General features: G+C 39.5%; 2 protein-coding genes across 2 annotated transcripts; both read right to left on the bottom strand.

The window, feature by feature from the left end:
* Positions 1-966: 966 nt before the first annotated feature.
* On the bottom strand, positions 967-2,598 carry LOC135213263 (tigger transposable element-derived protein 1-like). The gene has a single exon (XM_064247243.1). The coding sequence runs from the start codon at positions 2,596-2,598 to the stop codon at positions 967-969; it is 1,632 nt and encodes a 543-aa protein (XP_064103313.1).
* Positions 2,599-7,062: 4,464 nt separating this feature from the next.
* LOC135213262 (tigger transposable element-derived protein 1-like) lies at positions 7,063-12,611 on the bottom strand. The gene is made up of 5 exons (XM_064247242.1): positions 12,416-12,611; positions 11,528-11,602; positions 8,882-8,982; positions 8,065-8,738; positions 7,063-7,945 (listed from the first exon to the last, which is right to left on the bottom strand). The coding sequence occupies exons 1-5, from the start codon at positions 12,609-12,611 to the stop codon at positions 7,063-7,065; spliced, it is 1,929 nt and encodes a 642-aa protein (XP_064103312.1).
* Between the last annotated feature and the right edge of the window lie 277 nt (positions 12,612-12,888).

Genomic DNA, 12,888 nt, shown 5'->3' with positions numbered 1-12,888 from the left:
AATGCAGTTGGGTTTAAATTTTCAACTGATAAAACAAAAGCAATAGTCTTCTACAAAGACAAAAGATGGATGAAGAACCAAACAATCAAACTTCACCTTTATAGTATTGAAATACAATTCTGCACAAAAATCAAGTATCTAGGAGTGATATTTGATCAACATTTAAATTGGAAAGAGCACATCAAATACATTTAAGCCAAGGGCATCAAAGCCCTTGCCATATTAAAAAAGTTATCACATACTAATTGGGGAGCAAAGCGAGACATTTTATTAATGATATATGTAAAAGGCAACAGTCTTATCCATAATAGATTACTGCTGTCCAATATATTCATTCGCCTCAGAATCTGCATTAAAATCTCTCGGTGCAGTGCACCATGAAGGCGTGCAATTGTGCGCAGGAGCATTCCGATCGTCCCCAACAAACACTTCTGGTAGAGGCAGGTGTTTTGCCCTTAAAACATCACCGTAATTTGATAACAATATGAAGAGGTCTTTCAATGCAAGTGGGATCGTCTCCTGCAGCTGACTGCTTCCAAAACTGTAATCCAGTAACAGCAGTTAATAGTACTAGCTCTTTCCCAAAATGAGCTAGATACATAATGAACTTGCATAACATGAATCCAATTTTTCATCCACTAATGGAATTGCCACCACCGTGGATTTTAAATCGAATACAGTAATCCCTCACCTATCGCTATTAATGGGGACCAAAGAACCGACCGCGATAAGTGAAAAACAGCGAAGTAGGGTCTCCCCTATTTTTTAAATGTGTAGTATGTATATGTAAATTTTTTTTGTACATGTATACATGTATATGTAAATAATAACTGTATATTCTTATAACAAGATACATAACTCACCTCTATCAATGATGATGATCTTGATAAATGACGATGAAACACCTGTGCAGTATGATGGAGGTGAAGGTGAAGATGATTTATACTGCACAGGTTAATGAGAGCTTTACTGCTCCTCAGGTGACGCCTCATCGTCAATTGTTAGAGGCGGGGGATCACCGACGGCAGCTTCCAATAGAGCTGGAGAAACAGCAGGAGGCAACGTAGTGTCTCGGTAGGAAGCCGGAGAGGCAGCAGGAGGAGTAGTATCCGACACTTCTGCAGGAGGTTTTCGGCGCACTAGGAACATCGTGATGGGAAGTTGTTGACGTTGTTTTTTCATCTGAGCAAAGATGCCCTTGTACAACGCCATATCACCGTCAATATGGTTACTGAATTCGATGGCTCTGACCATGATGTCATCAATTTCTTGCGCCCTTTGTTGCATAGCCCGTGCCATGTTGCAGAGCTCTTGCAGATTTTCCAATGTAAGGCCACGTTGCTCAGGTTGGTCGTCGTCGCCGTCGTCGGCTGCCTCTTCTTCTTCCTCACTCACCGATCTTGTCATTTCGACGAGGACCTCGTCGGTTAGGGGCTCTGAGTGGCACTCGATCAGTGAGTTGACATCTTCTGCCGTCATGTCAGAGAAACCTTCGTTGGCTATCAACTGTGCTAGCCTCACAGCCTTATCTACGGCGAAGTGATGAACTTCGTCTGGCGTAAATCCCTCATAGTCATGAACGACGTCTGGCCACAATTTTCTCCAACTTGCATTCAGTGTTTGCTGTTTCATCTCCTTAAGAGCATTCTGAATGTTGGCCAGGCACGTCGCAATGTTGTACTCCCGCCAATATTTCTTGAGGCTGAAGTCATCGTCGCCTTCGTCGATGGAGGAGATGAGGCCCTCCATCGTGGACCTCGTGTAGAGGGCCTTGAAGGCCCGAATGACCCCCTGATCCATTGGTTGGATGAGGGAAGTGGTGTTGGGTGGCAGGAACTCCACTTGAACCCCTTTGTAATGCAGGTCCATTGCATGTCCTCCTGCACAGTCCATCAAGAGGAGGACCTTAAAGGGCAGCCCATTTTCCGCGAGGTATAACTTCACCTGCGGGATAAAGCAGTTCACGAACCAGTCGAGTGTGAGGGCTTTAGTTATCCATGCCTTCTTATTACTCATCCAGTAGACGGGCAGCAAGGCTTTGTTTTTGTTTTTCAAAGCACAAGGATTCAGTGACTTGTAAATTAAGCCGGGCTTGAGCATGAAGCCCGCAGCATTCCCGCACATGAGCAGAGTGACTCTATCTTTGTGGGCCTTGAACCCTGGCTTCTTCACTTCGTCCTTGTAAAGGAACATCCGGGATTGCATTCTCTTCCAAAAGAGGCCAGTTTCATCCATATTAAACACCTGCTCCGGGATATAGCCGCCCTCTTTAATTAATTTCGGGAACTCGTCCTCGACGTAACGAAGAGCTGCCTCTTGGTCTGCCAAGGCGGCCTCCCCATACAACGGAACACTGCGAAGGCCAAACCTCCTCTTGAATTTCTCGAACCAGCCCTTGCTGGCAATAAAACCACGTTTTTCTCGTGGGGCAAGATCATCTTCATCGTCGTCATCACCATCATCGTCATCTTCGTTCGATCCCCCTTCAGGAACGAGGCTATCATAAAGGGTTTTGGCTTTTGTGCGAAGCATGTTGGTATCGAGACTAACCTTCTTTTCCCGACAGTCCGTTATCCATACTGATAATGCATTCTCCATTTGCACAATCTTCTTATTACGAGGAGTCACAACGCGCTTAGTGTCCTTGGAGAACGTTATTGAGGCAGTTTTACGGATTTTTAATTCGTCTTTTTTTATGTAGCGAGAACCGTTGACTCATTCAGTCCGTACGTGCGGACAACAGACGCATAGCTACTGCCTGCCTTAAGCATGTCCAATAATTTCACTTTCTCGTTCACCGTCATCATTCTTCTCTTCTTCTTGGGTTCACCAGAGGATGTAGAGGGTGTAGGACATCTAGGAGCCATTTTCAAGGGCGTCACAAGCACTATTTTGCACAAAAAAAGCACAAAAAAACAGCTCAAACTTTCACACGGCAAGAGTAGCGACACGAGCGCGAGAGAACAATGAATGCGGTCTTCCTTCGCTGGGTGCTCGGCAGGGTGGGATGCTGGATGCTGGGTAACGCGTCTCGGCGGCTCGGCCAATCAGCTTGCGAGATTCAGGAGCCGAGATGGCCAGCGAATCAGAGAGGTGGATTTTGAGTTACGTGCCATTTCCGTGTTGATACCTGATGTTCTAATGTACTCTCTTTGCCTTCTGCTAGCGCCCGCACCATTTTTTCGCAACTTTGAATTTTTTATGAATATTTTTTAAAAATCCGCGATGCACTCAATCTCAATCAAAGAGCCAACATCTGGACAGTAAAGATCACTCTTTACAATTCCCATCAAATAATAATAATGAAAATCATACCATTAAAAATAAACCAAAATATAACTATCACCCCCCAACCATCCCCAAGACCCAAATATTCCATTAACAATAACAAAACAAATAACCCCTCAAACCAACAGTCCTTATCACTACAGAAAAGGACCAATAGAATTACAAAACCAGAAATTTCTAAAGCTAGACCAAATACTTCTGAACCAATAATTAACATTACCAAACATGCTTCATCTTGTGGTTGTAATGAATGCTTTGTAAGTACTACATATAACCAACTAACTACCAAGACAGAGGACACAGTACGAAATTGTATAGACAATTTTACTAAATTAAGGAGGTGCCCTTTAACACACCAACATGAGAACGAATTATGTTCTGAATCCTTAAAATACAAAAAGGAAGTTATAAAATGAAAAATAGACTTGTTAATATTCAATTATGAAAAACAAACAACTGCAGAATCTAATAACCAACATACAAATGCAATGATTAAAAAACCACAAATAAATTCAAATGCATATAAACTACGAGGCAAAGTAAAATCAGCAATCAATTTACAGAATTTAACACCAATTCCTCCCAATAATGGAATATAAAATCATTCAATGGAATATAAATGGTCTCTTGACCCGACTACGTCTGGGTGAATTTGTAAGAATCGTACGAGACTACAACCCAATGTGCATATGTCTACAACATATAGGAAGTAACCCTACAAATATCCATCACTATAAAATTGCCTGTTATTCACCAACTGACAGTGGAAAATTAGGCACAGCCATATGTCAAAAGGTTCATAGGTAATGCTATTATGAACGTATGTTCATAATAGCATTACCTATGAACCTTTTGACATACCATCTATGCCATATCAAATAACATCAATTAAACTGTATATGTCTGACAAAAGTAAAATCACTATTTGTAATTTATATAACCAACCAAATTTCAATGCAAATTTTAGTGATTTTTCTGAACTTATTAGCAAAAGTATACAGGAACCCCTACTTATAGTAGGAGATTTTAATGCACATAATCCATTATGGGATACTAATAACCCCACTGACACATCCGGAATCAACATAGAAAAAACTATAATGAAACACAACCTGTGTTACCTCAATGAAAGTGAAGTTCCAACATATTTTTCAAATACAAACCTAACCTTTTCTTCAATTGACATTTTATTATGTTCAAATGATGTAGCCGAGAAATTTGAATGGAACGTCCTAGACGATTCATATACAAGTGACCATTTCCCAATCATTCTGAACTACTTAAGTAATATCAAAATATTGCCACCTACAAGATATAATTCGTATTCAAAAAGCTAACTGGGATAAATATTTCCTATACACACAAAACATATACCACCATTCCCACATAATGAAGATCACAATACTACATGTGAATCATTCTCAAACTTCATAATAGATGCTGCAGATAAAAGTATTCCAAAAACCAAATCACATTCCACAAAATCTCCTGTCCCATGGTGGAACCCAACCTTAACAACCTTAAGTAAAATAAAACATATATATATTGGGTCGCAATCTAAACAGACTCAAAACTCGCCTTAAATCACTCAACAAAATGCCCTATAATATAAACATATACAGAATAGTTATAACAAACATAACAATTAACCACATTAAACCACTATATAACAAACATACAGCCAAATTTAGAAAAATGGTAATAGCTGAAAAAATCGCATCATTGAAGGAATATGTCTCAAACATATCGTCAAACACGTCCACAAGGGATATCTGGCAAAAGATAAGGAAAATCAATGGAAAACATATAAGACCTCCAAGTGCAATACATTTAAATGGAAAAATATACCATGATACTTATGAAATATCAAATATAATGGGAAAGCATTTTGAAAAGATTAGTGCTTACTGCAGCCTAGATATACATTTTCAAGATATCAGAAAACAAAAAGAAAATATAATACTCAATTTTGAAACTCTTGAAGACCTGGAATATAATTATATTTTTAACATGGATGAACTAGATAATGCCATCAACTCTTGCCATCCCTCCGCACCAGGATATGATAAAATATCATTTGAAATGATAGAAAAATTAGCTCCTATAGCTAAATCATATTTATTAAAATTTTATAATATTATCTGGCTAAAACGTGTCTTTCCTGATAAATGGAAACGTGCCATAATAATTCCAATAAATAAACCAGGAAAGGATGCAAGTAATCCATCCAATTATAGACCGATATCTCTGACAAGTTGCGTATGCAAAATCTTAGAAAAAATGGTTATTGCACGATTAGCGTATGTAATAACCAAAGAATCCCTTTTAACACCAACACAGTCTGGTTCAATAGCGGGCAGATCAACCCTAGATCCCTTAACACATTTAGAAGATTATATCAAAAAAGGCTTTGAACAAAAGAAATTAACAGTAGCTATATTTTTTTATATAGAAAAAGTATACAATACAACATGGAAACATAACATCATGCAAAAACTCCACTCCAAGGGACTAAGAGGCCACTTTCCAATATTTATTAAGAACTTTTTAACAAACAGAACTTTTCAAGTAAGAGTAGAAAATTCCTACTCAGTAACCTATAAACTGGAAGAAGGAATCCCTCAAGGTAGTGTCTTAAGCTGTACATTGTTTGCTTTAGCAATCAATGACATTACTATAAATTTACCAAGTGGTGTAAAAAAACAGTTTATATGTTGATGACTTTGTCATTTACTATACGAGTAGTAATTTGAGACATGCTCAGAGAGTTCTCAGTACTGCCATTTCAAATATATGTACTTGGGCAAATGCATGTTTGGGTTAAATTTTCAACTGATAAAACAAAAGCAATAGTCTTCTACAAAGACAAAAGATGGATGAAGAACCAAACAATCAAACTTCACCTTTATAGTATTGAAATACAATTCTGCACAAAAATCAAGTATCTAGGAGTGATATTTGATCAACATTTAAATTGGAAAGAGCACATCAAATACATTTAAGCCAAGGGCATCAAAGCCCTTGCCATATTAAAAAAGTTATCACATACTAATTGGGGAGCAAAGCGAGACATTTTATTAATGATATATGTAAAAGGCAACAGTCTTATCCATAATAGATTACTGCTGTCCAATATATTCATTCGCCTCAGAATCTGCATTAAAATCTCTCGGTGCAGTGCACCATGAAGGCGTGCAATTGTGCGCAGGAGCATTCCGATCGTCCCCAACAAACACTTCTGGTAGAGGCAGGTGTTTTGCCCTTAAAACATCACCGTAATTTGATAAAAACAATATGAAGAGGTCTTTCAATGCAAGTGGGATCGTCTCCTGCAGCTGACTGCTTCCAAAACTGTAATCCAGTAACAGCAGTTAATAGTACTAGCTCTTTCCCAAAATGAGCTAGATACATAATGAACTTGCATAACATGAATGCAATTTTTCATCCACTAATGGAATTGCCACCACCGTGGATTTTAAATCGAATACAGTAATCCCTCACCTATCGCTATTAATGGGGACCAGAACCGACCGCGATAAGTGAAAAACAGCGAAGTAGGGTCTCCCCTATTTTTTAAATGTGTAGTATGTATATGTAAATTTTTTTTGTACATGTATACATGTATATGTAAATAATAACTGTATATTCTTATAACAAGATACATAACTCACCTCTATCAATGATGATGATCTTGATAAATGACGATGAAACACCTGTGCAGTATGATGGAGGTGAAGGTGAAGATGATTTATACTGCACAGGTTAATGAGAGCTTTACTGCTCCTCAGGTGACGCCTCATCGTCAATTGTTAGAGGCGGGGGATCACCGACGGCAGCTTCCAATAGAGCTGGAGAAACAGCAGGAGGCAACGTAGTGTCTCGGTAGGAAGCCGGAGAGGCAGCAGGAGGAGTAGTATCCGACACTTCTGCAGGAGGTTTTCGGCGCACTAGGAACATCGTGATGGGAAGTTGTTGACGTTGTTTTTTCATCTGAGCAAAGATGCCCTTGTACAACGCCATATCACCGTCAATATGGTTACTGAATTCGATGGCTCTGACCATGATGTCATCAATTTCTTGCGCCCTTTGTTGCATAGCCCGTGCCATGTTGCAGAGCTCTTGCAGATTTTCCAATGTAAGGCCACGTTGCTCAGGTTGGTCGTCGTCGCCGTCGTCGGCTGCCTCTTCTTCTTCCTCACTCACCGATCTTGTCATTTCGACGAGGACCTCGTCGGTTAGGGGCTCTGAGTGGCACTCGATCAGTGAGTTGACATCTTCTGCCGTCATGTCAGAGAAACCTTCGTTGGCTATCAACTGTGCCAGCCTCACAGCCTTATCTACGGCGAAGTGATGAACTTCGTCTGGCGTAAATCCCTCATAGTCATGAACGACGTCTGGCCACAATTTTCTCCAACTTGCATTCAGTGTTTGCTGTTTCATCTCCTTAAGAGCATTCTGAATGTTGGCCAGGCACGTCGCAATGTTGTACTCCCGCCAATATTTCTTGAGGCTGAAGTCATCGTCGCCTTCGTCGATGGAGGAGATGAGGCCCTCCATCGTGGACCTCGTGTAGAGGGCCTTGAAGGCCCGAATGACCCCTGATCCATTGGTTGGATGAGGGAAGTGGTGTTGGGTGGCAGGAACTCCACTTGAACCCCTTTGTAATGCAGGTCCATTGCATGTCCTCCTGCACAGTCCATCAAGAGGAGGACCTTAAAGGGCAGCCCATTTTCCGCGAGGTATAACTTCACCTGCGGGATAAAGCAGTTCACGAACCAGTCGAGTGTGAGGGCTTTAGTTATCCATGCCTTCTTATTACTCATCCAGTAGACGGGCAGCAAGGCTTTGTTTTTGTTTTTCAAAGCACAAGGATTCAGTGACTTGTAAATTAAGCCGGGCTTGAGCATGAAGCCCGCAGCATTCCCGCACATGAGCAGAGTGACTCTATCTTTGTGGGCCTTGAACCCTGGCTTCTTCACTTCGTCCTTGTAAAGGAACATCCGGGATTGCATTCTCTTCCAAAAGAGGCCAGTTTCATCCATATTAAACACCTGCTCCGGGATATAGCCGCCCTCTTTAATTAATTTCGGGAACTCGTCCTCGACGTAACGAAGAGCTGCCTCTTGGTCTGCCAAGGCGGCCTCCCCATACAACGGAACACTGCGAAGGCCAAACCTCCTCTTGAATTTCTCGAACCAGCCCTTGCTGGCAATAAAACCACGTTTTTCTCGTGGGGCAAGATCATCTTCATCGTCGTCATCACCATCATCGTCATCTTCGTTCGATCCCCCTTCAGGAACGAGGCTATCATAAAGGGTTTTGGCTTTTGTGCGAAGCATGTTGGTATCGAGACTAACCTTCTTTTCCCGACAGTCCGTTATCCATACTGATAATGCATTCTCCATTTGCACAATCTTCTTATTACGAGGAGTCACAACGCGCTTAGTGTCCTTGGAGAACGTTATTGAGGCAGTTTTACGGATTTTTAATTCGTCTTTTTTTATGTAGCGAGAACCGTTGACTCATTCAGTCCGTACGTGCGGACAACAGACGCATAGCTACTGCCTGCCTTAAGCATGTCCAATAATTTCACTTTCTCGTTCACCGTCATCATTCTTCTCTTCTTCTTGGGTTCACCAGAGGATGTAGAGGGTGTAGGACATCTAGGAGCCATTTTCAAGGGCGTCACAAGCACTATTTTGCACAAAAAAAGCACAAAAAAACAGCTCAAACTTTCACACGGCAAGAGTAGCGACACGAGCGTCCTGATGAGAACCAATGGAATGCGGTATTCCTTAGCTGGGTTTGCGCGGCAGGGTGGGATGCTGGATGCTGGGTAACGCGTCTCGGCGGCTCGGCCAATCAGCTTGCGAGATTCAGGAGCCGAGATGGCCAGCGAATCAGAGAGGTGGATTTTGAGTTACGTGCCATTTCCGTGTTGATACCTGATGTTCTAATGTACTCTCTTTGCCTTCTGCTAGCGCCCGCACCATTTTTTCGCAACTTTGAATTTTTTATGAATATTTTTCAAAAATCCGCGATGCACTGAGGGCGCGAAACTTGAGGCGCGAAGTAGTGAGGGATTACTGTAAAGATATGTACCTCCCTGTCTTACCTACTCAAAAAGCAAATGACAAGTACAGAAATGTACCGCCAACATGCTTTGGAGCACATTAGAAGAAAAGGAAACACATTTATGGTATATACAGACGGCTCCAAAAATAATGTTGGAGTAGGAGAATCTGCATATTTGAAAAACATGTTAATAAAAAAAGCCTAACTTTAATATCATCAGTATTTACTGCTGAAGTCACAGCCATACAGATGGCTCTTGATATGATATCTGAGGCAAAAGCAAGTGTGTCTGTTATTTTCAGTGACTTGCGTAGCGCTATAGATGCTATAAGACAGTAAGAATCAGGAAACCAAATAGTGCAGGAAATACAAATAAAAATTAATCAACTCCTTCAATCAGGATTATCAATGGAAATATGTTGGATCCCAGCACACGTGGGAATAAAAGGAAATGAATATGTGGACTCAGCTGCCAAATTAGCCTGCACTATCCCTCCAACAATTACACATGCCCCAGTGTCAGACTGGGTAAAATCTCTTAAACCATTGATTTACCAGGATTGGAAAGGAGAATGGGCCTCGGTGCCAACAACAAATAAACTTAAAAACATAAAAACTGAAGTGTATGCATGGAGGACATCCTCATAGGAGGAAAGATCAAAAGAGGTAATCCTAGCAAGGCTCCGTATAGGACACACAGGATTCTCGCATGGTCACTTGATGTCAACACCACATGCTGACCCAATGAAGTGTAAGATGTCAAACACCCATGACAGTACAGCATTTACTTGTTGAGTGTCCAAATTGGACCCAGCAAAGATCTATTTATCTACGGAATTCAAAAATGAAAAGTATTCTTGCTGAAAGCAAAGATTTTTCAATTAATAACATCATAAATTTTTTAAATAAGACAGGTTTCTCAAATAAAGTCAACTTGTTTTTTAATTAATTTTTTAGAGTTATTAATTAATTAATTAATTATTTTTTATTTAGTTTACTTATTTATTTTTTATTTTATTTATATATTTATTTATTTTATTTTAAGATATTTTATTTTTTAATTTTTTATAGTATTTACTTTGTTTTCTTTTCTACAGGATTGATCCTCCCGAGAACCAGCCCGAGAAGAGTCTACTTGAGACTCAGAGGTCTGGAAAAACTAACCCCTATTAATAATAATAATTTTCACAAAATATCAAGCCACAAGTATTGAATATTGAATTCACTCTAACTTACACGCAAGGGGAATTATAATAAATAAGTGCATCTGGCACAGCCAGGATTTGTATCTGTCTTTGGTTTGGATACAAGTTCAGAATTGGCTTGACCATTCTGCTATCAAGAGAGGTAAGTTGACTTAGACTTTTCTGTACATATCCCTGTTGAAATTCCAGAGGTCTGTGCTTAGAATCTGAGTACTGTAATAGGTTACAACTCCATCATGGAGAGCTTATTGGGAAGAATTTGACTCTACCCCTACACCTTGGGAATAACTGACATCTAAGGGGAAAGATGCTGCATCTACCCTGCCAGGATTTAAACCTGGCCTTTTGGTTTGGATACAATGTCAGGCAGGCTAGAGAGGTATACATAATTTGGTATCAACTTTTTTGTAGATAGCCCATATCTGCTGTGATAGTTGGATTGGCAGTTTCTTAACACTTGGCTAATTGTGAATTTTTGTCACTAACGTTTGTGACGTTTTTATACATTCACAAATATTAAGTGAAAAATATAATTTAATATCAAATCCCCTGTACTTTTGGAGAAACTTACATCCAAGGGAAATTACAACTGATAAATGCATAAGTACTTAGAATTAATATGAACCATCTCCACCATATTAAGCTGAGTAACCCACAGTGCTTTCATTTTTATCATGACCAGAAAGAGTGTTATAGCTCAATTGACAGTGAGTAAGTTACAAACCATTATGTTTGTTTACAGCATCTTAACCTAATCACTTCATTCACTTGTCAAATTCATTTTACCCTGTGAATTAGTTGCATCCATGGGGAATTTTAATTTACCTACACGCAATTGGAATTTTAATAAGTTCATCTGATTCAGCCAAGATTTGAACCTGGACCCTTAGTTTAGATACAATTATAGACAGTCGCTGTCACACTTCAGCTGTCAAGAGGGATATAGGTGGAAGTCTTACCTTCTGTACATATCCTGTTGAATCCAGGTTTTGTACTTTGAGTCATTATCAAGCTATCTTTTCCATTATATTTTGCTGGGATGTATGTAAAACTTATCATATGAATTTTTGTCTCTTGATAACATTACTTTTTCATATTCGCAAATATTAAAACAATTTATCATTGTAATAACAAAGTCCCTATATGTATCTTGAGCAAAAATTACAGCCAAAAGAAATTATAATTGATACATGTACTCAAACCTGGGCCCACTGTCGAAATACATTTGATAGACAGTTAACTTTGACCATTCTGCTATCAAGTTAATATCGATTCTTTTTGTACATATTCCTGCTAAATTCAGGTTCTGTACCTATTAATGAGAGCTGATTATAAGTTTTTAACATTTGACTAATACATGATTGTCTCTCATACATGTGTCTTTTTTAGATTCACAAATATCAAGTAAGGAATACTCTAAATTGAATTCACAATACTTTGGGAATAACATTCACCCAAGGAGAATGGCTATTTTATACATAGTATTAACAAATATTAAGCGGTAAATATTTAAAATCATATTCACTATACCTTGGAAATAACAGGCAGGATTATAATGTACAAGTGCATCTGCCCTGGTAAAGACCTGAACCAGTGGCTGTGGTGATAAGTATATAGTTCAGTTTGACCATTTGGCTATCAAAGAGATATAAACTTATACTTGTTGAATTCAAGTACTCTACTTAGAATCAATATCAACCTATCTCCATCACAAAAACTGATTGAGAAGTTTGTAAAACTTGGCTAATTATGAATATTTGTCACTTATACACTCATGACTTTTTTATATTCACAAATATTAAGCCTTATCATATTTTGCTTCATCATGTAATACCAAAATGACTTACCAAACATCTTACAAAAAAACAGCCCAGCCTTATCACTGAGGGATCTCTTGAAGCAGAGCAATGTTATACGTTTATCAAACTGTGGATGTCCTGGCTCATACTTGGGTTTAACTACAACGAAGCTAACTAAGAGGATATCTTGTTGCACACAAAAAGGGCTATAAATAACCACATGATATGTGCACTGAGTCACCATCATAAGAGATACCAGAATGAAGAATACAGAAATAATTGGCTGAGCCCAGGACCCGAGGTGCCTATGGCTGCTCGAGGCTCTCCGAATTCAGCAGGAGCAACCCTCCCTGAGTATAACAAGGTGAGTAAATCCTCCTTGTGACCTTCCAACCAAGGCCTAAAGAGACCCACACCTGATATTGACGTCAGTTCCAAGTGAAAAGACAGATCAAGCATTCTTTGGGGGGCCAACGCCAGCTTTGACTAAGGAATCAATGAAAGTGTAAAGGTCGGAGTTA

This window comes from Macrobrachium nipponense, chromosome 42 (genome assembly GCF_015104395.2).
Source record: "Macrobrachium nipponense isolate FS-2020 chromosome 42, ASM1510439v2, whole genome shotgun sequence".
Classification (NCBI taxonomy): Eukaryota; Metazoa; Arthropoda; class Malacostraca; order Decapoda; family Palaemonidae; genus Macrobrachium; species Macrobrachium nipponense.
Note: the sequence above shows the minus strand (reverse complement) of the source record. Positions and strands in the feature narration are given on the sequence as shown.

Coding starts and splice junctions, on each gene's coding strand:
- LOC135213263 (XM_064247243.1), bottom strand. CDS start 2,598: ATGGAGAATGCATTATCAGTATGGATAACGGACTGTCGGGAAAAGAAG.
- LOC135213262 (XM_064247242.1), bottom strand. CDS start 12,611: ATGGTGACTCAGTGCACATATCATGTGGTTATTTATAGCCCTTTTTGT. Junction 11,603..12,415: donor GTTTTTTTGTAAGATGTTTG/GTAAGTCATTTT, acceptor CATACATCCCAG/CAAAATATAATGGAAAAGAT. Junction 8,983..11,527: donor CAACAGGATATGTACAGAAG/GTAAGACTTCCA, acceptor TGTGCAAAATAG/TGCTTGTGACGCCCTTGAAA.